The sequence below is a fragment of the Protopterus annectens genome, chromosome 2.part1 (assembly GCF_019279795.1).
Source record: "Protopterus annectens isolate FY-2018-M chromosome 2.part1, PAN1.0, whole genome shotgun sequence".
Classification (NCBI taxonomy): domain Eukaryota; kingdom Metazoa; phylum Chordata; order Ceratodontiformes; family Protopteridae; genus Protopterus; species Protopterus annectens.
The window spans coordinates 1078255697-1078280494 of record NC_056729.1 but is presented as its reverse complement, the minus strand read 5'-3'; the positions used below and the strand labels follow the sequence as shown (position 1 = coordinate 1078280494).

Below are 24798 nucleotides of genomic sequence, written 5' to 3'. Positions count from 1 at the left end.
AGGGCCAACAGGTCAGCCGTGAGGTCCAGTGACTTACAACAGTGTGGATCTTGTGTGTGTATGGCACACACATACGGAGAGAGATATATGTGCAAGATATATTAACATCTGTGCATGTGCATAGAGCAAGGGACATACTGCAACTGTATGTGAAGGGCAGACATATATATGTTGGTGAAGGTTGTTATGTGCATATTTTTATGTAGGGTGTAGTGTGTGGCAAACAAGACAGCATACAGTGCTGGTATATGACATGCGGTGGTTAAACACTGTGGGTGTGATTTGTTAAGTTTGCAATGTTGCAGCCAGTGAGGCCTGCTAAAGCTAAATGGGCCGAGAACACTTTCAATGCATTTCTCACAAGACTGTGCGATATCATTACATTACTATATACCTCACATCCTTTGCATAATAGATATTCCCATCATGAAAGGTGGACTGTATATGTGCCTATATGTATATGTATACATACACCAATAGATGTGTATATGTATATGTATGTATATATATATATATATATATATATATATATATGTATGTATATATATATATATATATATATATATATATATATATATATATATATATATGTATATATATATTTATAGAGAGAGAGAGAGACATAGTCATATATAGTGAGACAGATGCCGGGTGTCAAAGCCATGGCCTCAGGCTCATTACATCCACTTTTACGAAACATAGTATCCCCACAGCACCACATAGGTAGTAGCCCCCAACAGGTCGAACAGGTACTGATGTGTACATACAGCCAAGTGTTACCTCATCTCTCCTTTGATAATCACATTTCCAAATGTATTTTGAAATCCCTTGGTAGATCACATAAGCGATAAGGGGTCTGCATGCATATCCACAAAGGTTGTTGTACACCTATAATGAATAGCCATCATTGACAAACTTTTCTGCATTTGAACATGTCTGAAATATACCTCAGGCATGACCCCTCACTCACACTATTCAATAGAAACCGTAATGAGTGTGTGTGACACGGATGACCTAGGCCAGGGATCACTGTAGTGGCTGGACTTGTCACAAGCATACAGATGTGACCTAATGTCTAGAAAGTGGCAGCACACTCTGTCAAAGATAACAGATGTGCTCATGGAGAAAGCAGTGTGCCCACCTATGAAATAATTGAGTTCACATGTACGTATATGTATTTTCCACACAGCTACCTGACATGTGCAATGCACATACTGTTGTCATAGTGATATGTCATACAGTAGTAAAAGCAAAACCGACAACACATTGATCAACAGTGTCACACACACACACACACACACACACACACACACACACACACACACACGCTCAACAAGTGCAGGATTCAATCCCCTATCTAACTACTTTATAATAATAGAGCAGTACACATTAACAGGATGTGCTACACACATTACTGGAAGTTCTCCTTTCCACAGGTATATTTGTAGGATGGTGACATCAGACTTGACAAAGATGAGTATACCACTTTTAAGGTGTTTCAGTAGTCTTCTAAAAAGTTGCTCTTCTCCAAGGAGATACACACACACACTGATACAGTTGTCAAGTGCAGAATTCAAACCCCTTCCTACGTTATGATACTAGAGGTGTACGCATTAACACGACGTGCTATAAACATTACTGGGAAGTCTCTTTTCCACACGTATATTTGTAGGATGGTGACATCATCAGACTTGACAAAGATAAGTATACCACTTGTAAAGTGTTCTACTACTCTCCAGTAAGGTTGTTCCTCTCCAAGGTAATTATACACAAACACACACACAGTTGTCAAGTGCAGGATTCAAACCCCTACCTAACTACTTCTTGATACTAGAGGAGTACGCATTAACACCACGTGCTACACACATTACTGGGAGGTCTCTTTTCCACAGGTATATTTGTAGGATGTTGACATCATCAGACTTGACAAAGATAAGTATACCACTTGTAAGGTGTTCTACTGCTCTCCAAAAAGGTTGCTCCTCTCCAAGGTAATTACATACACATCAAAGGCAGGATTCAAACCCCTACCTAACTTCTTTATTATACTAGAAGAGTAGGCATTTACACGATGCACTACACACATTACTGTGAGTTCTCCTTTCCACAGGTATATTTGTAGGATGGTGACATCATCAGACCTGACAAAGATTAGTATACCACTTTTAAGGTGTATTAGTACTCTCCAAAAAGGTTCTCCTCCCCAAAGAGATCACACACACATGTCAAGGGCAGGATTCAAACCCCTTCCTAACTACTTTATGATACTAGAGGAGTACACATTTACACAGCACGCTATACACATTATTGTGAGCTCTTCTTTCCACAGGTATATTTGTAGGATGGTGACATCATCAGACTATACAAAGTGGGTTACATTAGGGGACATTAGGTGGGCTACATAGAAGGAATGTCTAAACACTTTGGCCATGTGATCATCAAAGGAGAGTTTACTATCTACTTGTGTCCCCAGGGCCATAATGACTTTCTCTGTACATACTGGATTACCACCTATGTGGTAATTTGTGTGCACTTTGTTTTACCCAAATGGGATGACTATGCATTCTTTGGCATTCAGCTTGAGGGCATTGTTTTGACACCGGGTATCTGTCTCTGTAAGACCCTTCTGGAGGATGTCTGTGTCAGCCGTAGAGTCGATTATGGACCACAGTTAACAGTCATCTGCAAACCTGTTCAACCATACTCCTCCCGTGCTTGCCTGTACATCTGAGTAGTATCTACTGAACAGGTGGGGTCCCAGGACCAAGACCTGTAGGATGCCATTTGTGACTGGCTTAGAGTCGGACATGGCACCTGCAATTCTGAACATGTGTGTTTGATCTGTGAGCCACTTTGCCAACCATCCTGTGACATAGCTGTTAATGTTCAAGCTGGTAACATGATGACAGAGTGGGGAATGGTGTAGAAAGTCCTTAGTGAGGTCCAGGTGGGCTGTGTGGACTACTTTCACCTCCATCTATGTCCTTGGTAACTGTTTGAAATAACTCAACTAGGTTTAGGAGGCAAGATCTGCCCTTAACAAGGTGAAGTTGTGTAGAGTCCAGTGTCTGGAGGTCCCCAATGCCTCTGTTTATGGGTTCCATGACAATTTGCTCAATAGCTTTGTAGACCAGGCTGAGTAGACATATAGGGCAATGGTTTCCAGGTTCTACTGTGGCACCCCCTTTGTGGAGCTGGATAACTGTTAGTGTATGACATTCTTTGGGTACATAGCCTGTGGTACGATTGAGTCTGGACAGTGAATGTAGGTGAGGGAGTAGTTCCTTTTGGGCCTAGAGTAAGACACAGCCTGGGACACCATCCAGTCCCACTGATGCTGTGTTCTTAGCTTTGGAGAGGGCTGTCTTTACCTGCATGTCCATGAAGTCTGGGGCTCTGCATCCTTCTGTGATGGACACAGGCCCTTTTGGGGGTGATGGGGGGAGTTTACACTGAACTTGTCCCCCAGGATGTGTGCAGTGAAAGTTGGTTCACTGTATTTCTTGCCATTTTTCAGTAGCTAAAGGCTTTGTTGTTATTATTCTTACATTCCTTGGGAATTTGTTTTTAGAAACTGTCCTTGGATTATTTTATGAGCGATCATTGTTTCTTCCTAATAATGATCATTGATGCCTTTCCTTTAGTGCAGTTGGCTCTATCATGTGATCATTTCCTCCTTCTGTTGTCTAGCTTATTTATGGGCAATAACCAACAGATTGTTTTCGTATTTTTGGAGGAGTGCACCTTGGTTTTATTTGTGATGTCTCGATCCATGCATCCCTGTAGATGCTCATAGGATGCACTTGTAAATGCTTTGGCAGATTGTATACCATTATCCTATAGCAAGAGGGCTTTGGAACTTTTCATTTTGTTCTTGGGAAGTGTGCAGTTTGCTTTTGAAAATGTCTTGACAGTGGTTTCATTGACTGAGTGGGGGTGGGTGGGATGTGGATGTCCAGTGTGATTACTTTAAGATCTGATATTACCAGCGAAGGGTTTATCTCTGTTGTGGAACACTGGTACCCCATGTTGGTGATGATCATGTCCAGTATGTCGTCACCTCTAGTGGGTGTGGTGACCAGCTGTTCCAGGGTGTTAGAGCTTTTAAACTCTAAGAAACATTGGGCAAAGACGTTGTACACAAGTAATTCTCCCACTCAATGTTTGGTTAGTTGTAATCTCCTCATATAATGGTGTTTGATAGGACCTTTATATATTCCACTATTCTCAGGAATACTGAGTGAGGTTCCTGAAACAAGGTAGGTGATCTGTAGCAGGCTACAATCTGATGAGCAGCTTTGTCCAATGTTAGTTGCACTTGCGTGGTCTCCAAGGCCTCATGCTGTGCCACTAACCTGAAGGTGTGGGTATCCATAAGGTAAATGGGTACACCCCTTCCTTTTGTATTTCACTTGTGGTTTTGGGTCCGAAGGTCAGAGGGATTGTGAGTGTTTTACGTGGAGCATGTCCAACAGCTCTCTGTTTGACATAGCTTGGTAGGTTAGGCAGTGAACACCTCTGAGTAGGCGATATGCAAAGGAGTACGGATGGAGCATTTTGAGATGGTCTGTGTATGGCATGTATTTCAGGCCACTAATGCTCTTTGTGAGGTATTGCTGCAGGCTTTCCAGTTGTTGTAGTTGTCTTGTGAGGTACATAGCAAAAGTGGCATTGTACTCTATTATAGTTCTGGTGAGTGATGAGTAGAGGGGAACAATGCCCTCTTCTATTCTATTCTGCATGAGACACATTTTGTGATGAGGTGTGCCACATAGGTGGGTTTCATGACTACTGTGGGGATGTAATTATCACAGTTGTGTCCAGTGTCCACCTGTGACCCAAGGTCTCTTGTCACACTTTCAGTGTTAAGTATACTACCGCATATGTTGTAGTTCTTGGCTACAGAGTTTTTAACAAAGGGGATGACAATGCACCTTTTGGCATTGAGCTAGAGCTCATGGCTTTGACAACAGCCATCTGTCTCAGTGAGGCCCTTTTGTAGGATGTCCACATCTTTAGTATTTACAGTTATGGCTCCTAGTTTGCAGTCCTCTGGAAACTTCAGTAGCCACAGACCTTTCATGTTAAAGTTTACTTCAGGGAAGTAGATACTAAACAGGACAGGACCCAGGACTGGACCCTGTGGAAATGCTCTCATCACTGGTCCAAAGTCATACTTGGAGTCTGCAACTTTCACAGTGTGTGTTCTGTCAGTAAGCCTGTTGGCAATCCATCTTGTGACATAGCAATTTATACCTAGTTTAGTGGGTTCATCTATATTTCCAGAGTTTGGGGTGGTGTTGTAAGCCATGGCAGGATCTACATAGGCTGTGCGAACCACCTTACCCTTGTCTACGGTTCTGGTGACTGCTTCAGTGTCATCTATCAGGTTTAGGAGACGTGATCTGAATTTTACAAACCTAACATGGTTGTGGTCCAGGGTTTGGGGATTACCAATGTAATTTGTTATAAGTTGTATGATGGTACATTCCATGGCCTTGAAGAGCAGGCTCATCAGGCTAATGGGGCGCTAGTCCCTGGAGTCTGTGGTGTCTCCACCCTTGTGTAGTGGGATAACCATCACTGTGCACCATTCAGCAGGCACAAAGCATGAGGTGAGGCTATGACTGCACATGGTACATCAGTGTGGTGCCTGTTCGTTCTATGGTTTGTGCAGAACACAGCCTGGGAAGTTATCTGGCCCCATGGCTGCTGTGATACTGGCTTTGGAGAGTGTTTTTTTACCTGTGCAGCCATGATGACAGCAACTTTGCAGTCTTCCATTATAGAGATGTGCTCTTTCATGGTTGAGAGGGGGGTAAAGTTAACACTGATCCTATCTGCCAGGATGTTGGCAATATCAGTTGGGTCTGTATATTTACTGCCATTGAGCTGTAACTCAGAACAGATCTGAGTGTAGCCGTGACATGGACCTGTCTGTTGGGCAGAGATCTCCTGAGTAGACAGTATGCAATAGAGTACAGATTGGGTTACATTCAGTCTTGTCGCATAGGGCAACTGTTTGAGGCCAGTAATCCTCTTTTTAAGGTACTTCAGTGGTCTTTCTGGCTGCTGAAGGTGCCTAGTCAGATTCATTGCAAGTGTGTTGTGGTACTCTCTGACGGGTCTGATGACTGATGAGTAGTGGGAACCTCCTTTGACCTACATGCACAGACCTTGGCAGTTTGTGTGAACACATAGCATGATTTTCTGACCACTTTGTGAATGTGTTTCTGGAAGTAGAGATGACTATCCACATTTGTCCATAGATCCCTTATTATCACCTACGTATTTAGCCTAAGTGTGTGAGCATGCCCAGTATGACCTTTCAGTATGTTGCTGACTGACATTTGCTTTGTTTATTTAAGTGTGTGAGCATGCCCAGTATGACCTTTCATTGTGATGCTGAATGAAATCCACAACATTTGTTGGAGTGTGTGAGCACACCCGGTATAGACATTTATACTATATGTGTATGGAAAATCAAGTTGTATTTTTACAGCAGGCTCACCTTTGTGTCATAGATCAACAGGGATCATGCTGTGCCTGCAGGGCTTCCATTAGACACTTTGCATAGACTTATCAACATTTCTACATACAGGGGGGACAGATATTCTTTGTACATTTCTACCCGGGGGTACACCTGGATTGTTACTGTGGGTGTGCATAGGATGAGGGTTTCACCTGACACCTATACATATTTGCTATGCCTGCACTGCTATGTATGGTACACCATTTCAGTCTGTACTGTTGCCTATCATACTGGCTTGAGGCATACTACTGTACTACAGATCTTAGCGTCCAATGTCACGTATATTAGATTGCGACTTCATAGCCTACACAACCCACATCACACCACCTGGCCTGATGTTCTCTGTCTGCATAGGCCTGTGGGGCAGGTTACCCATATGCCTCTTTAGGGCCATGATACAGCATTTCTTTGTGTTTGCATTAGTGTACAATTGTCCTGCTGTGTCTGTGCCACTGAAATGCTGTCATGGCTTAGTGGTTCAGTACTGTGACTATAGTGCACAGTATTTTGGGTTCGAGCCCTGTCACTGCTTTTTATTTTCATGCTGGGCAGACCAGACTGCTTAAGAGACAGTAAAGCAGATATGGGCATCTTTACCTGACTTTGCCCGACCTTGCCCAACATTGCTCAACGTTGCCCGACGTTGCACTAGTTAGCATGGGCAATTTTGTTTACATATACTAAATGTTGGTAAAAGCTGCTTAGCACTGCTTTATATTGCTTAAAACATGGCAATCATGCCTCAGGTGGTGCTGCAGGGCTGCCTGTGTCGGATGCACATACTACACTCCCTATACATGTTTGGAAACAGGTAGTGCCAAGTTAGGCATCCCTTTTATTTTATGTGCGAGTCAGAGAGAGGTATCATTTCCAGGGTTCCTACTGAGCCAGTGTATGTGCTATGCATTGCCTCTTTGCCAAGGCCAAGGCATACTGGGCATGCCTCCTTCTGCCTACTGGGGCAGGCTCAGGTTGTTCCTCCTCTGAGTCATGCTGTGCCTGTGCAGGCCTTGGCAATAGTGGGGGGCTGTTTGGCCCTGCCCCATGCTGTTCCTGCTGCAGCTGTATTTGCAGGATCATATTGTGTGGCATGGCACATACCATGACAATTTGGGTACCTGTAGTTGGTGAGTATTGCAAGGCTCCAACAGATGTGTCCAGGCACTGGAACCATGACTTGAGCATCCCAAACACACGCTCAATTACATTTTGTGTTTGTGCATGTGCCTCATTATGGAGTTGTTGTTCAGATGTGTGTGCATTTCTGATGGGTGTCATAAGCCACGGCTGCAGTGCGTACCCAGCATTCCCCACTAGGTGACCGTCAGGGATGTCCCCATTGGTAAATGTCTGGTACAGCTGCATCAGATGCCAGATATGGGAATTGTGGTAGCTTCCAGGGCAGCCAGCACACACATTCAGTATTATGCCGTGGGCATCGCACATGACCTGGCAGTTGATGCGTGGAAGCCCTTGCTGTTGATGTAGGCCCTACCCCGCTCACCGGCTGGTGCTTTGATGTGTATGTGCGTGCAGTCAATTGCACCCACTACCTCAGGGTATTCCGCTATTTGCTGGAAGAGACGCATATTGCTGGCCAATACCTCACGGGAATTGGGGAAATGTACATGATCACCGACATGTGCTGACATGGCATTCAGGAACTGGTGCAGTACCCTGGATGCTGATGCCTGTGAAATCCCCATCATATCACCAGTTGGTCTCTGGAAGGTACCTATTGCTAGTATTCTTAGCCCAACACATACCTTGGTTTCCACTGGGATGGGTTCCCCTCTGTTGGTTCTGTATGTGAGGCATGGCCAGCACAGCTCAACAATTTGCTGCAGGAGGGCTCTGTCCACTCTATAGCACTCCATTATCTCCAGCTCATGTAGCCCCTGGTAGGTTACCCTGGGTCTGTGCACTCTTCTCCGTCTCCTCACTGTGGGTTGCTCAGCAGCATTCGCAATGGCACCACCCTCAGCATCTTGCACATGTTGCCTTATAATATCAATGGCAGCCCCTAACTTTTTGTCTCAGTTAAGCTTTTTAAGTTTCACTTCTCTTTGTAGACTGCAGTGTTGCAGTGTTTCTGAGTAAAACATGGGGGAATGTTGTTTGCAGAGTTTTAAGTGCTGGGCTGGGCTGGTGTTCTGCCTGTGTAATTGGCTGTTTCTGATTGATTTCACCTGGCAGCTCTGCTGGTTCTCCTTGGTTAACTTCCTACTACTTCTTTTAATTCCTTTTCAATTTCTGTTTCCACAGGGGGCAGTGCCACGCAAACAAGTGCAAACATGCGCACACAAGCGCACACACTCGCACACAGGCTTACACAAGCTTAGGCAGGTGCACATCCATGCACACAGGCTTAGACAGCCTTACACAGGCTTACACAGGTGCACACGCGCACACAGGCTTAGACGGGTTTACAGGCGCGCACACGTGTGCACACAGTGTAAGCATCTTTGCAAGAAACTTTAGTGATATCCACGGCGTACACCTTCGGTTTCTGGGTTTCAGTTCAGACAACTATAGACACACTTCTTCCAGTCCTGAGTAACTCACAGCAAACACATGCCACTCTACTCCAATAAGCTTACAGGCTTTGATACATACCCCCTCATGATGTCACCTATTTTCTACTCTGTTACTCCCCTAATCCTACTCTTACACTCTAGGGACACGGTTCACATGGCAGGGAAGATTGGGATTCACTATCCTTATACTCATTTGCATATGATTGCCTACTAATGCTTGGTTACATCTCTCAGACTGAGCTTCCCCCCTTAGCAACCACTACTCAGTAGCCATGTTGTCTTCAACTTGCCATTTACCTGCATGGCAGATAAATATTTGTAATAAAATGCCTATTTTTGGCTTTTTTTTTTTCTGGTTTTTAGAGAACCGCTCGTTTGAGTGGTGCTGCGCTACACTTAAACATCGGAGATAGGGGAAAAAAATTATTTTTTATTATTTTGCAACACATAAAAATATAAGGCCATTGGCATGCTTCCACAACTGGATGCATCCTTTATTTGGAGCTGTCATAGCTCCGTTTTGCTATTTGCAGAACGGTACTCCGTTACCAATGGAGTACATTTCTACAAATAACACTACTCTTACTCGGACAGGTTAGTGTTTTCTGGATTGCAAATTTACCTCATTTGCATAGCTTTCAGCAGCAAATGAGGTAATTTGCATAACCGAACACTGTCCGTGCAAGAGTAGTTTTAGGAGCTCTCATGCACACCCCTGCCGGCTGTTCCTGAATCACTCGGCAGACATATTGGCTGTCTGGAGTCTTACTCTACTCTTAGACTCCATGCAAGCCTTTGTGAATACGGCCCATTGTGTCTCACAAAGAATGTCGTAATAAAATTTAAAGAATGGAATACTTCTGTTTCAATTCAGAATTACTGAAAGGTGCTGTATTGTTAGGGTTAAATAATATCACAGGAGTTGTTAAAATAAAAATACCATGTAACAAATACAGTACTTTTCCGTTTCTACAATATTTTGGATAAAAAAGTCACATCATTCCACTGCACTCAATGAGAAATAATAGAATGAGTTTCCATGTTTCTTTCTAAAATGTTCAAGTTCTTTGAAGTAGCAACTGTAAGTCACATGCATTCAAATAAGGCTCTTTCACTACAGTTACAGTTTTGACACATTTATTTATTTATTTATATTTGTTGACCGGGAGTGTCCGACTGGATGTAGGTCCATTTTCAGAGGAGGCCTGGGGAGAAAAGCTCCACAGTTAAAATAAACAGACAGTAGTTACATTGGATTACATAGCGATTAACAATTTACATAGCAATTACTTACAACATATTTACAGATGAAGAACATAGTACATCAGTAGACAACTAGAATCTTTATCTGTGAAGTACATAACAGACATTAACAAATGTTACAATAAGAAGTTCCTGCTGTATAATAAGTACTAGACTTATGAGCATCTGAGCTTGTTATAATCAAGGTAGTTAGTGGAGTGGAAAGAAAGGTAGTGGTTGGATGGGGTGGGTGATATTAGAGTGGGAGTTGCAAAGGCATAGCCAGCATGTTTTTAGGTGTGCTTTTAGTAAAGTTTTGAAATGGGTGCATGATGGTATGGAGGTAATTGTGGGTGGGAGGGAGTTCCATAATTTGGCTATGGTGCAAGAGAATGGTGCTTCACCAGCAGAGTTATTGGCTTTAGTGATCTGCAAGTGATTTTTGTTGCTGGATCTTAGTGGTCTGGTGGTGGTGCGATAGGGTTGGAGTAGATTCTGGAGAGATGGGAAATTTAGTAGATGGTTTACTAGTTTGTGGGCGAGTGAGAGTTGATACCATTGAAGGAGGTGAGGGAGTTCAAGCCAGCCCAGTTCAGCAAGTGAGAGACAGTGGTGACTACGGTAGGATGCCCCTGTGGCGAATTTGGCAATTTTGTTGTAGCAGGTCTTTAGCTTGTTTAGATTGCATTGCCTTAGGTTGGTATATATTGGAGAGGCATAAAGTAGGGTGGAGATAAGGTGGGAATTTGCTATTGAAATCTTTGCTGCTTTGGTGAGAAGTTGCTTATTTCTGTATAACACTCCTAGTTTTTTTGTGGACGTTTTTTATGGTCATGGATATGTGAATGTCAAATTTTAGTTTATTGTCTATTTCCACTCCTAGCAATTTGGTGTGTTTAGTTGGGTATATAGTGGTGTTGTCTTTTGCTATGATGTTAAAGTGAGAGTTGTTTTGAGTATGTTTGGTGGGTTGTAAGATGAGTAGTTTAGTTTTGTTTGGGTTGAGTATTAATTGGGCATCGGATAACCAAGTTTCAACAGAGGAAAATGCTTCTTGTGTGACATTTTGCAGTTTGGGTAGGGACTGGGCTGAGCAGATGATGGTTGAGTCATCTGCGTATTGTATTAGTGTGCCATGTTTGGTGGCAGAGGCTAGATTATTGGTGAAAACAGAGAAGAGTAGGGGTCCAAGGATGGATCCTTGGGGAACTCCTATGGAGACAGGTAGTTTGGGAGATATGTCATTCTGCCATACAACGGATTGTTGGCGGTCAGACAGGTAACTCTGAAACCAGTTGGTGACTGATTGAGAGAAGGATAGGTTATTGAGGACAGAGATAAGTTGTTTGTGTGGGACCATGTCAAATGCTTTAGATAGGTCTAGGAAAGTAGCAGAGGAGAGATAACCATTGTTTTTATGCTGAAGGATATTGTTAGTAAAGGAGTGTAAGGCAGTGGTGGTGCTATGGTTTAGTCGGAAACCATGCCGAGTATTGGAAAGGAGGTTGTTAGTAAGGAGGTAGTCTGAGACCTGAGAGTGTATGCATCTCTCTAGTATTTTGGAGAGTAGAGAGAGAATAGCTATGGGGCTGTAATTGCTTAGTTCTGTGGAGGGTCTGCCTTTATGGAGGGGAATTATATGTGATACTTTCCACAGTGTGGGAATGTAACTTTCTGACAGAGATCGGTTAATCAAGATGGATACTGGGTAGGCCAGAGCATCAGCTACGACTTGTAGGTATTCACTTTGGAGGTTGTCTGCTGCTAATTTGGTGGGCTTAAGTTTAGTTAAAAGTTTTTTTTATGTTGGAGGTAGGTACAGGAGAAAAAGAGAAGGCAGTGGGGAGATTACTAGTTGAAGGTGTGGGTTGGAGGGGAGGGGGGTTCTGTTGTTTAGCTAGTGATAGTATGGTTTGTGTGAAGTGTGTGTTGAATGTGGTAGCAATATTTTCTGAGGAGTGAGGGATGTTAGGAGGAGGGGTACTGACTTTACCTGAGTGGAGGATGGAGTTTATGGAAGACCAGAATTGTTTGGGGCTTTGTTGGGAGGTGTCTAGGGTAGACTGACAGTATTGGAATTTATCCTGTTTTATTAGCTTTTTGACTCTATTGCGTAGTTCTAGGAATCTCTGTCTAGTTGAGGGGGTTTTGGTTTTGCACCAGTGCTCCCAGGCTTTATCCCTATTTTTCATTTCTGACTTAGTGGTTTTCTGTAGCCATGGGGAGGGTTGTGCTTTGATTCTGGAAAGTCTTATGGGGGCATGGTAATTAAGGATGCTCAAGAAGGTAGTATTAAAAAATTCAACTGTGTCATCAAGACTGAGGTACTTTAGAGGATGCCAGTTACATTCTTTGAGGGATGAGATGAATGTGAGTGGGTTAAAGTTTAGTTTTTTACGTATTTGATGGTAGATGACAGGCTTAGCTTGGTATAGGTATTTTTTGAGTAGGAATGTTGGGGAGTGATCACTGAGGCTATCTGACAAGCAGCCTGTTATACATGACTGGGGGCTCTTACTGACTAGTATCCAGTCCAGGGTAGTGTGCTTGCTGGAGTTTTTATTTATCCTGGTTGGCGACTGGACTAGTTGGGTGAAGCCATGAAGGTTTACATGATGGGTTGGATGGTTGCCAGAACAGGATTACCAGTCAATATTGAAATCACCTAAAATGATAGTTTCTTGGGGGATATGGTGGGTAGACCAGCTGAGGAGGTTTTCTATTGAAGGGATGTTTTGGCCAGGTGGGAAGTAGCATACAATTATGTTGATGGTTTTGTTTTGGTTTATTTTGAGGTTGGTATATATTATTTCTTTATTGCCTATTTGTGGAGCTGATGATTTTAAGATCTGGATGTTTAGATGTTGTTTAAATATTATAGCTACACCACCTCCTTTCTTGTTTAGTCGGTCTACTCTTAGTATGCCATAACCCATAGGGAGTATTTGCTCACTGGTAATGTGAGGTTTTAGCCAGGTTTCTGTCAGGATGACTATATCTGGGGAGTACAAGTCTATGGTGGCATGGAGTTCATGGACTTTGTTGGATATACTTCTAATATTTAGGCTTAGTAGAAGGAAGTCACTTGGCTTTCTATTGGCTGTAATATGGGAGAAGTTGTGGTTTCTAGTCTGATTATGAGGATTGGGGTTGGAGATGGTAGGGCCAGGGTTGGGGTGGATGTCTCTACTTAGGGCTAGTTTTGATATGCATGAGGTTATTAGTTTTCTCAGTTTTTGAATGTGTTTGTTTATAAGGGAAACTTTATGATTGTGCTCTGTGGGTAATAGGTATGGTGGGAGGGTTACTATGTTAAGTTGTAGGGATGCTTTATGTTTGAGTAATATAGTTGGTAGAATATGTGGGGGGTGCGTAGGGATGGTTCTTGAGTTGGTGGGAGGGGAGCTGAGTGAGGGTGACACATGAGTGGTGGTGTGAGTAGTAGTACAGTGGTAGTGGTTGAGTGGGGGAATGATGGAGCTTTGGTAGGATGTAAGATATGCAAGGAGAGTGCATGCAGTGAGCATTGGTAAGGCATGCTTGTACATGTTAGTTGAGGAGGTGTGACAGTAGTGGGAAGATGGAGGAGGTAGTGCTGGGTTAGCATCGTGGTTGGCTATTGGAAAGATGGGAGGGGTTTGTGAGTGTAATAAAGATGGGACCACTGGGGGCAGGAGGTAATAGGGAGCAGGGTGGGGAGCGAAGCGGGTAGAGACCCTGTTAGTTGCTCTTATGAGGGGGCTGGAAACAATCAGGTAACAGAGTTAACTGATAAATGAACATATGATAGTGACAAGGGTGGTTGTAGTTTTAAAAATGGTGCCTGCCACGGGTAATATTTATTAACTTTGGGATTGTCTTAAGGTAATAAACAGGGAAGGAGGAGGGGTGAACTAGGGTGTGAGCAGGCAGTTCTTTGTACTGCTGCTAATGAGCCAAAGCAAAGACAAGTTTGTGTTTAAGAAACAATCACAACTGACCAAGGACTGCTCTGAAACTGTAAGTCATTTCTTAACCATTTCTCAGGTGGAAAAACAGGATAACCTGTTCCACATCAGGCAGAGTGTGAAGAAGGGTCCGTCAGTACCTGAAAGACTGCAAACTGACACCGTTACAAAAGCCAGCAATTTATGTACTTTCTTTGGCTGAAGTAGTATAATTGAAAAAGATAGGAGATGCCTGATGTTTACACAACTACTGTTTGCTGTTAATAGGATGTGAAATAAACATCACTTCCTTCACTCCAGCATGACTTAATAAAGGTGACTTTATTCTGGGAAGAAGACATCTAAGCAGTAAAACAAGATCACATTAACATGGCAGGTTCTATAATATACATTTTGTGGACAAAGATTTTTTAACAAGATGCATTTACAGTGAATTTTATGCATTAAAAGAACTCAGTATACAAAGACTACAACAATACAAAAAGTTTTGAGTTCCAAAGTGGAGTTTTCTTTAACAAGGTGTTATTTTCTTACTGCCTTATTTAAAGTTTCCTTGCATTTCCAGACTTTCATATGATTTTCATTAAGTTATGAGGCTGACTATTTGACATGGGCTTTGTTTCCCTTCTTTCTGATTTGCATATTTAGTTTGTATAAAGTCTTGTTGCTTCTGTGATTACATTTAAGGTATGCTCCCATTGCTGTACCCTTTGAGTAGACGTCTGCAGTTTGTATTGTGTCAGTAATTTTCTTGTTTTTGTATTGTATCAAAGTACTTCTGTCAACATCTGACATATTAAAATCATGCAAAGCAGTACCCCCGTCTTTGCTAACCAAAGGAGCATGTTCTTTGTGTGTTGTTCTGCCATTTGCAGGCTCCATTGTGATTGGCATCTCTTCTGATCCTACTTGTGCTGTCATTCATTGGGCTGATGCCACACCTTCACTTGAATAAAGGGCTTTGCCATGTTTTATATTATTCATATTCAATTTATAATCTATACATTCTTGTATATTTACATCCCAGTCCTGGTGCTCTTTATGCTGTATTTTTCTTAAACCACCCTATCAATGCAATATTTCTCCAGCAAGTACAGTAGATTTGGTAACTTTTTTGGTAGACAATGGGTATTCCTGCAAATACCTATAATAATTTTTTTACTTCTTATTCTTCCTTCATTCATGTGCATTTTTTGTCCCCTTTCAGCATCACCCAACCAGCCTGGCTTCCAGTGCCCTATGTCCATGCTGGATACACCAGCTCACCTCCTTACCAACCTGCATTTATTCTAGTGAATTGCTGGGGTCAGTTGCACATCCTAAGGGCATGCTTTTTTTTTTTTTATGCTCTTGCAATCCTTGCTCCACCTTCCATGTTTATTGATCATGTCCGAGGGCAATTCCGCTCTTTGGATGACACCTCCTCTCATGGATAAATGCCCTCGCACCCAGGATGGGCACATGCATATCTCCCACCACTCTGCCAATTGCTTAATCTGCTAACTGAACTAAGGTTGAGTGGGTCATAGTCAGGGCTTTATCTGTCTGCACCACTGGAGTGGTTTTCATTGATATGCATTTTATCTGTGTCTTTCCTCTATTTATTACTGATTTTCATCTAATGTTGCTCCTGCTATAAAAGTGTATGCTATTATTTGCATTTAATTTTTGAGAGGACAATTTGGAATTAATTTGAGGTCTTGTTGATTTTTTTTTTTTTTTAGTTGAAATGTAGCAGAAATCGGCATTTGCAATTTGAAGGAATATATAGAAGCCACCCATTGATATTTGCATAAATGTGCTTAATCTTATGCTGTTATTCATAATCCTATTTTTACATTTTAATTCACATATATTTTTCTAGGAATTTAGTTTGTGAAGTAAACAAGGAAAAAAGCTAAATAATTGATCTAAATATTCAATAATTCACCATGTTGTTTTTCTTGAAAACAAAATAATGTAAGTTATCTCAGTAAAATAGACAGATAAAGTTTAAAATATGCTTCCATCACAAACACAGAAATGCAAAACAAAGTTATTTATAGCAAAACATTATTTCATATATATTATAGTACAGATAGTAAATACAGGTTTAGAATGTGTTTTAATTTTTTTCCTGTTTTTCTTTCCAATAGAATTTTATGAATTCAGTTGATGCAATTCTTGGAAATGATTCATCTGCTGGCTGGAAGGATCTAAATGGGAAACATACTAATGCAAGTTTGGAATTGTTGACATCAGTGGAAAAGTTTAGTCAGCTTTTTTCAAGTGAGAATAAAACCATACAGATAAGCACAGCAAATGTACAATTGCAAGGGATCAACATATCTCATGATACTATAAAAGGAGGGTTCACAAAGACATTCTTTGATTATAATACAGTTAATATTTCAGAAGATGTGCTAAAAAACCTTCCAGGCTCTGTACTTCTTCTTAGCATTGCTTTTAAATCTCTTGCAGATATCTTGAAGATAAATTCTGCAAACATTACAAATAACGCCACTATTAATGGAATTGTAATGGCAACTACAGCAAAACACAATAATATATCAAACATTACAATGATTTTCCAAAAGAAAAATTCATCACTGGATGTCCCAAATTGTGTTTTTGTTAATGAAGCAGAGTGGAGTACTATGGGCTGCAGTGGAAGCAATACTAAGGACAGTGTTATATGTACGTGTAATCATAATACAGCATTTTCTATACTAATGTCCTCATCATCAGCAGAAGTCACTGATATAAAGCTGGACAATATTTTGACATGGATTACATACATAGGTGTAGGCATATCAATTGGAAGTTTAGTCCTTTGCCTTTTTATTGAAACAATGGTATGGCAACCAGTGGTGAAAACTAAGCAAGCCTACATGAAGCATCTTTGTATTGTAAATATAGCCCTATCACTGTTGATAGCAGACATCTGGTTTATTGTAGGTGCAGCCATGGACCCCTCCACTTCTGCTTGTAAAGCTGCAACATTTTTCATCCACTTTTTCTACCTCTCCTTATTCTTCTGGATGTTCATTAAGGGCTTAGTGCTTTTATACCTTACAGTGAAGATTTTTCTAAGATTGAGTAAGTCAACTATATTGGCTGTGTCATTGCCTGTCGGTTATGGATGCCCATTAATTATATCAATCATCACAGTTGCTGTTACAGAACCACAGAAAAGCTACATAAGAAATAATGCCTGTTGGCTGAACTGGGATGAGTCTAAAGCTCTCCTTGCTTTTGTTGTACCTGCTCTTGTTATCATTGCTGTGAACGCCATCATTCTGCTTGTGGTAATTGTGGTTATTGTTAAAGTACTACGACCCTCTGTAGGAGAACACACAAAAGATGAAGACCGGAGCATTGCACTTCAGATTGTCAAAACTGTTGGGCTCCTAACACCATTTTTAGGACTGACATGGGGATTTGGAATAGGAACAACTATTGATCCATCATCCAATGCTTTGAAGATCATCTTCACTGTACTTAATGCATTCCAGGTATGTGTTTTGCATGATAGATTAGATTATACAAGATGTGCCTAACTCTAGGTATGAGTATATATTGATGTTGGTATTTCATATTTCTGAAATTTAATCATGCACTGCAGACATTACTCAGCACAGAAATAAACAGTTGTTTTAGGTTAGTTCATAGATAATTACTCACTCTTCTCTGACACAGATCACAAATTTATACATTATTCTGTACAGAAAGCAAAGAAACATATCTGCCTTTGGTCAGTTTAGAAACAATTACATATTCTTCTCAGACATATGCAGATATTCACAGACACACACACACACACACACACACACACACACACACACACACACACACACACACACACACACACACACACACACACACACACACACACACACACACACACACACAAACACACACATGCACACACACACACACACACACACACACACACACACACACACACGCACACACACACACACGCATTTACATGTTCACAGGCACAAAAATCATATCTAGATATGCTTATCAGGTTTTATCTACTCAAGTTTGTTTTCATGTTCTACCTTGTTTCTTTTGTGCTCCAAAGAACAACTGTCATGACTGTGCCAAGCATTAAATTCTGTTTAAGGAGGAGCATCAGTCCTAAAGAAAAATGCATTAACAATATTGAATAAAGCTGTGGAATATGACTCTAAAATGGGTTCTTATCAATAAATGAAAAAAAAATACAAAGATAGAAAAATCAGATGCATTCTAGCACATATAGTTAGCTGTATTTGGATGAAATTACTTTATAATATAAGCTTTCACATTCAGAGCTTTTTTTAAGAAGAAAATTAATTTGATGTTATGTATGTAGTCCATCTTGCCGTAATACTTGCTGGTTGGGTTTGGAGCTGATCCTCGGCTCCGACTCAGCCGAATACTAAAGCTTGAGCGCTTTCAGTGGTTCAAGGCTAATCCCTATCCCATGATGCCCCAGGCTACATGCCCAGATCTCATTTGCCACACAAGCTTTGAGACGTTTCTTTAGTTGGCTTGTAAGCTTATAAGTATAACTTCTCAATTTGTTGGTATTTCTTCTAGCTAGTTGTACTAATTTTCTTCCCTAAATATCCCTAACTGTTAGCTGTTCATGGTGTCTGCGTTAGACCCCTTTTAAGTCTTTCCACTCCTTTTTTAGAGAGTGCTGTTTTAGTTAGAGGCCTCTCTCAGTCCCTTAAGTTTCAGGGCTGTTTCTCTCCCAGGTCAGAACATGTTTAAGTTAGAGGTTTCTGTCCCTTCCCCTTTTTCGGTAGAATCCATTTTAGTTAGAGGATTCTATTAAAAAAAAAAAAAGTTTTAAAAGTTTAAAAGTTTAGTAGTTTAGTAGTTTGTTATTGTTTGTCTAAATAATGTCTAAGGAGAGTTCGAAGGACTCCTTTAAGTTCGAAGGACTCCTTTAAAGAACCCAAGGAGCATAAGCCTTCTGGGTTCAAAAAACATGTAAAGTGTGCTGGAAAGATGTCGTTGACAGATGCACACACTAATTGTGTTTACTGTCTCGGTGCCATACATCTGCAAGACCCTTGCACTATTTGTCACGGTTTCAATAGTAGAATTCTACAGGAGCATAAAACTAAGTTAATGGCCAAAGGTCTTCTTCCCTTTCAGCAAGCTTTGGATGAGGGCTCTAAGTCATCTAGAAAGAGACCAGCTTCCACTCCAGATTCGAACCATGAAAAAAGATTTCGTAACTGAGGGCTCGCGGCTCCGACAAGTCTGCATCATCAACCTCTTCGGTGTCATTAGTGTCAAAGGAGCCAACTGAGGTTTCTACTCCTGGGACCCCAGCTTTGGATCTGACAGTGGTATCACCAGTCTTGAGATCTCCCATATTGGAGTTTAGATCATCTCCCTCTTTGTCCACCCACTCCTCCAGGAGTCTTTCAGATGATGATGATGTAGAGCGGATGGTGAAGAGATTGCAATGCAAACCGGACCTGGCTAAGTTGCTTTCGCCTCCAGGCCCAAATGCATCATCTTCACTATACTTTTTTTGATTCCTCCTCTGATTACCCTAGAGTCTTTGGAGCTGGAGGGTATGGATCCAATTGTAGTGGAACTGTTGGCCCCAAGACCCTTGCCAGCTTCTTCAGTTATGACTTCAGCTCTAGTGTCTTCGACTCCATCCGGTGCCGAGACATCTGGGAGCCGATACTCTCCTGCTCTCCGGTCGGCTCCGGTGGTGAGGATCAGCATGGTATGTCTTCTGATCCAACTCTCCCTTTTGGTGCTTTGGCTCGGTTGAGCTCAACACCTACCTCTGCCTCAGAACCGCCTCCCCCTCCTCAGAGCCAATCTCCAGCATCCTCGGTGGGGAGGTCTTCTTCAGAGCAGGGTAGGAATGCTTTTGAGGTAGTGGAGTGGATGCTGTCCCCTCACACAGCACTGGTCTTGGATCCACTCCCTATTCCACAACAGGTGCCTATGTCTATCTCTTCTCCACACCCTCCTAAGCATATAGATCTGGTCCCCCATGTGACCACCGTGGTTGGTGCCTCCTCTTCCAGGACTTCTCTTGAGAATCCCTCGGAGGATGTTCCCAGGAATTGGCTTTGCAAGAGGAAACACATTGACTCCCCTGTGTCAGTCAGATAATGACTTGGATGAATCCGAAGGGTCCCCAAGATCCCCCTTTGAGGATATCTCCTTTGCTGACATCCTGGAAATCCTAAAGCAGAGTGGTGATTGGCAGCCCTTCAACCCTTCGGAGGACGATTCAATATACCTGGAGGCTTTTGGATCTCGCCCATCCACCTCCTGGGTGACTCCTCCTTATGACAAGTTGTTAGAGGTCATTTACAAGAAAGCATGGACTTCACCAGATACTGTGGAGCCTGTTCCTAGGAGGCCAAACTAATTTATTATGGCCCCTAAAGAAAAGGAATTTTTAACAAAAGGAGTTCCCGTAGATGCCATGGTGGTGGCAGTGGCTATGAAGAAGGAATTGTCAGAAATCTCTTCATCTATCCATCCTCCTAATAAAGACTCTAGGAATACGGATAGATATGGCAAGTGCATGTTCTCTTCAGTGACCTTCCCCTTGCGTTCACTGAACTATTTATCCCATTTCACTAGACTTCAAAGGGACCTCATCAAAGAACTAGGAGATACTCTTCAAGGAGCAGTAGCTGCAGGGTCCACAGACAAGGTATCCTCACAGCTAGCCACCCTTACCTCTATAGCAAACTCCTCCATGAGGCTAATCTCCTATGCAGCTGACAGAGCAAGTAGAGTGGCTGCATCAGGACTGTCTCTCAGGAGACATTCCTGGATGTGCCTTTGTAACTTTGCTGACCCTTTCAAGTCTTCATTTACCAATGCCCCTTTTGATGGTTCAGCCTTGTTTGGACCTGTGGTAAAAGAGACGCTGACCAGGTGCGAGAAGGATGGGAAAACCTTATCTGCCATGAGAGTCCATTTTTCTGCCCCTTCCAGACCTTATTCACAAAGGTCAAAAGAGTGGGAAAATGTGGTTCCGCAAATCCCAAAAAGGTTTCTCGGATGAACGTGATGATTCTTCCCCCAGCGGCAGAGGGGGAAGTTATAACAGAAGATGCTGCCCTCATGGCAGAGGGAGTCCGCAGAATCAGGGCAACAGGGACACCATCTCTGATAGGCCCTACCAGCGCTCCTGAAAGGAGGCAGTCAGGGGTTGCTTGTCATTGTACCCATTGTTACCTCATTCCCTTTTCTTCCACCCCTCCAAAACAGAAGTCCTTACCAGACGTTCCACTCAAGCAAAAGGAATTGTCAGCTCTAGAGATTCAATTGTTGCTAGACAAAAGAGTCATCCAAGAAGTCCCCGCAGACCAGATAGGATCCAGAACATACTCAATGTTCTTTTTAGTGCCAAAAAAGACAGGGACTGGAGATCCATCCTAAATTTCAGCAGATTAAACAAATATGTAAAGAAACTAAGTTCCGGATGGTAACCCTGCAGTTGATATTCCTTTTCATATGGAAAGACAACTAGATGTGCTCTATCGACCTGAAGGACGCATACTACCATATAAAAATGGACAGGTGGCCCAGAAGGTATCTGTGCTTCTGGTTGGGAGCCAGTTACTACCAATTTTGAGCCCTGCACTTTGGCCTCACTACACCCCTTAGAGTGTTCACCAAATGTATGCCAGTGGTCATGGTTCACCTGAGACGTCAGAGATTCTGAGTGTTTCCATATCTGGACGACTGGCTCCTCACCGCTTCCACCAGGCATCTACTATCTCAGGCCAGGGACAAAACACTTCTACTTTGCAACAAGCTGGGCATCACTATAAATCAGAAAAATCTGCCTTGTTATTGTCGCAACATACTGTCTTCTTAGGCGCAGAATTAAACTCAAGAGACATGACGGCAAGACTCACCCCAGGCTTAATTCAATCTCTGCAGCAACAGGTAAAAGTTTTGATTTCAACAAAGAAAGTCCAGGCCAGACAAGTGTTACAGACCCTGGGAACCATGGCTGCTGTCATTCTGCTGGTGCCTTTAGCCCGATTACACATGAGACTCCTACAATGGCTTTTATTCACACAGTGGTCGATGCAAGATCTTCCTCTTTCACATCCAATATACATCACGGAGTCTTGCAAGAGATTTAACTTGGTGGCTTTAGACAGACCAGTTGTATTTAAGTTGTCCCTTAGTGTTTCCCCAACCAAAGGCAGTGTTAACCACAGACGCTTCCCAGATTGGGTGGGTGGGGTCATTATCTGGGAAGGGTAGTTCAAGGTATATGGCAGGACCACGAGAACCATCAGCATATCAACATCCTAGAGATGAGAGCAGTGCTTTATGCATTGCAGGCACTTCAGGACTCTCTCCCTCTAGGAACAATTGCAATTCAGACAGACATGTCGGTAGTGTGGTATATAAACAAACAAGGAGGAACCAAATCTTACCTCCTATGTTGAGAGGCATTAAGAGTTTGGCAATGGTCGATTGCTTCTCAGTGCTTTCTAATTGCAATGCACATCCCAGGGAAATACAATGTGATAGCGGACAGACTCAGCAGGACTCTTCTGTTACCAAACCAGTGGTCCCTGAACAGAGAGATTGCAGAGATGAACTTCTGCAGATGGGGCCAGCCTTGCTGCGACCTTTTCACCACTCCCAAGAATACTAAATGCAGCAACGACTTTGCCTAATTCCCCCAAAGGGGAAGCCACCCAGGGATGCGCTGGTTCACAATTAGCCCTCGGGATTACTCTATGCCTTCCCCCTTTTCCACTCATTCCAAAAGTGTTACAGAAAGCCAAATGGGCAAGAAGTAAGATGATTCTCATTGCTTCATACTGGCCTCATCAGGTTTGGTTTCCCATTCTACAAACCCACCTCTTGGAGGAACTTTGGATTCTGGATCCAATTCTGGACCTTCTGGCCCACACTTCAGGAGAGTTCCATCCATCCATCCACACACTCAAGTTGACAGCTTGGCTGCTCCAATTCCACGACTAGCCAGGTGTTATTCTTTCATGCCATCAGTAAGTCATATCCTAGATTCTTCCCATAAACCCTCCACTAGGAAATTATACTCTAACAAATGGAAGAGATTTTCATGTTGGGCAGCCAAATGAAATATCAAACCTCTTACCACTCCTATTCCAGCTATTTTAGAGTTTCTCTCAAATCTGTTTGAAGAAGGCGCTGCGGCAGCTACTATTAGGGTACAATTAGCTGCTATCTCCAATTTTTATACAGGTGAAATGGGAGTTTCCATTATGTCTCACAGATTATGTAAGGCCTTTCTCAAAGGTACCTTTCTACTTAGGCCCCCGATTAAGGAACCAATGACACCCTGGAATCTAAATTTGGTTCTAAATTCTCTGACTACATCTCCCTAGGAACCTGCTTCTACTTGTGATCTGAAATATTTATCGTGGAAAACCCTCTTCCTTGTTGCCATTACATCAGCCAGAAGAGTTTCAGAGCTGCAGGCTCTTTTAGTATGTCCGTCTTATATTGTATTTCATAAGGATAGGGTATCTCTGAGAACTAATCCCTCCTTCCTCCCAAAGGTTTTTTCGGAAAGCAACATAACCCAATCCATGGAATTGCCAGTCTTTTTCCCCAATTACATCAACAAGGCAGAATATAAACTACACCAGCTTGATGTACACAGGCAGTTGCACTTTTACCTGCATAGAACGAAAGACATTAGAAAGTCAGACCAACTTTTTCTCTCTTTTTCTGATAAGAAGACAGGATTACCAGTGTCTAAGATGACCGTGTCTAAATGGCTTATGGATTGTATCATCCTTTCATACCAAAAGAATGACATACAATTACCAGGGAAGATAAAAGGTCACTCCACTAGGTCAGTCTCAACTTCATCTTCCTTTCAACCAAGGTTTCCCTTAGATTTGATTTGTGCAGCTGCTACATGGGCGAAACCTCACACCTTTATCACTCACTAGAAAGTGGACTTGGCATCCCAGAACAGGGCTTCATTTTGATCCACGGTACTGAAAAGTTTTTTTTTCCTGAGCCACCCTAGGGTTTAGGTACTAGGGACACTGTCCCAACCAGCAAGAATTATGGCGAGATGGACTACATAACACCTAGAAGTTATGTACTTGCTATAACCTTCCATGTTTGTAGTCCATCTCGCCTATATTCTTGCATCCCACCCTCCTTCGCCTTCCCATTCCTGGAGGGACTGGTGGACAACAATTATCTGCCTGCAGAGATATGATGACTTTCAGCCTCTTCCTTGACTGAATTATAATGATTTGTAAATATGTATACATATTTTTATGTATATATGTTATATACATATAGAAGATAAGGTGCTTCTTACTAGCTTGCAAACAAGATCTGGGTATGTAGCCTGGGGCATCATGGGATAGGGATTAGCCTTGAACCACTGAAAGCTCTCGAGCTTTAGTATTCGGCTGAGTCAGAGCCGAGGATCAGCTTCAAACCTAACCAGTAAGCATATAGGCGAGATGGACTACAAGCATGGAACATTATGGTAAGTACATAACTTCTAGTTTTTCAGCATTCATTTTTACAC

General features: G+C 42.3%; 1 protein-coding gene across 2 annotated transcripts in view; it reads left to right on the top strand.

Annotated features, from left to right (window-relative positions):
* LOC122794329 (mucin-3A-like) overlaps nucleotides 1-24798 on the top strand; it is a 1511548-nt gene that overhangs the window by 1187802 nt on the left and 298948 nt on the right. For both annotated transcript variants that reach the window (XM_044062634.1, XM_044062633.1), the window contains one exon: nucleotides 16394-17752. In XM_044062634.1, the coding sequence (XP_043918569.1) occupies nucleotides 16394-17752 (1359 nt within the window). The remainder of the gene's footprint in view (nucleotides 1-16393; nucleotides 17753-24798) is intronic.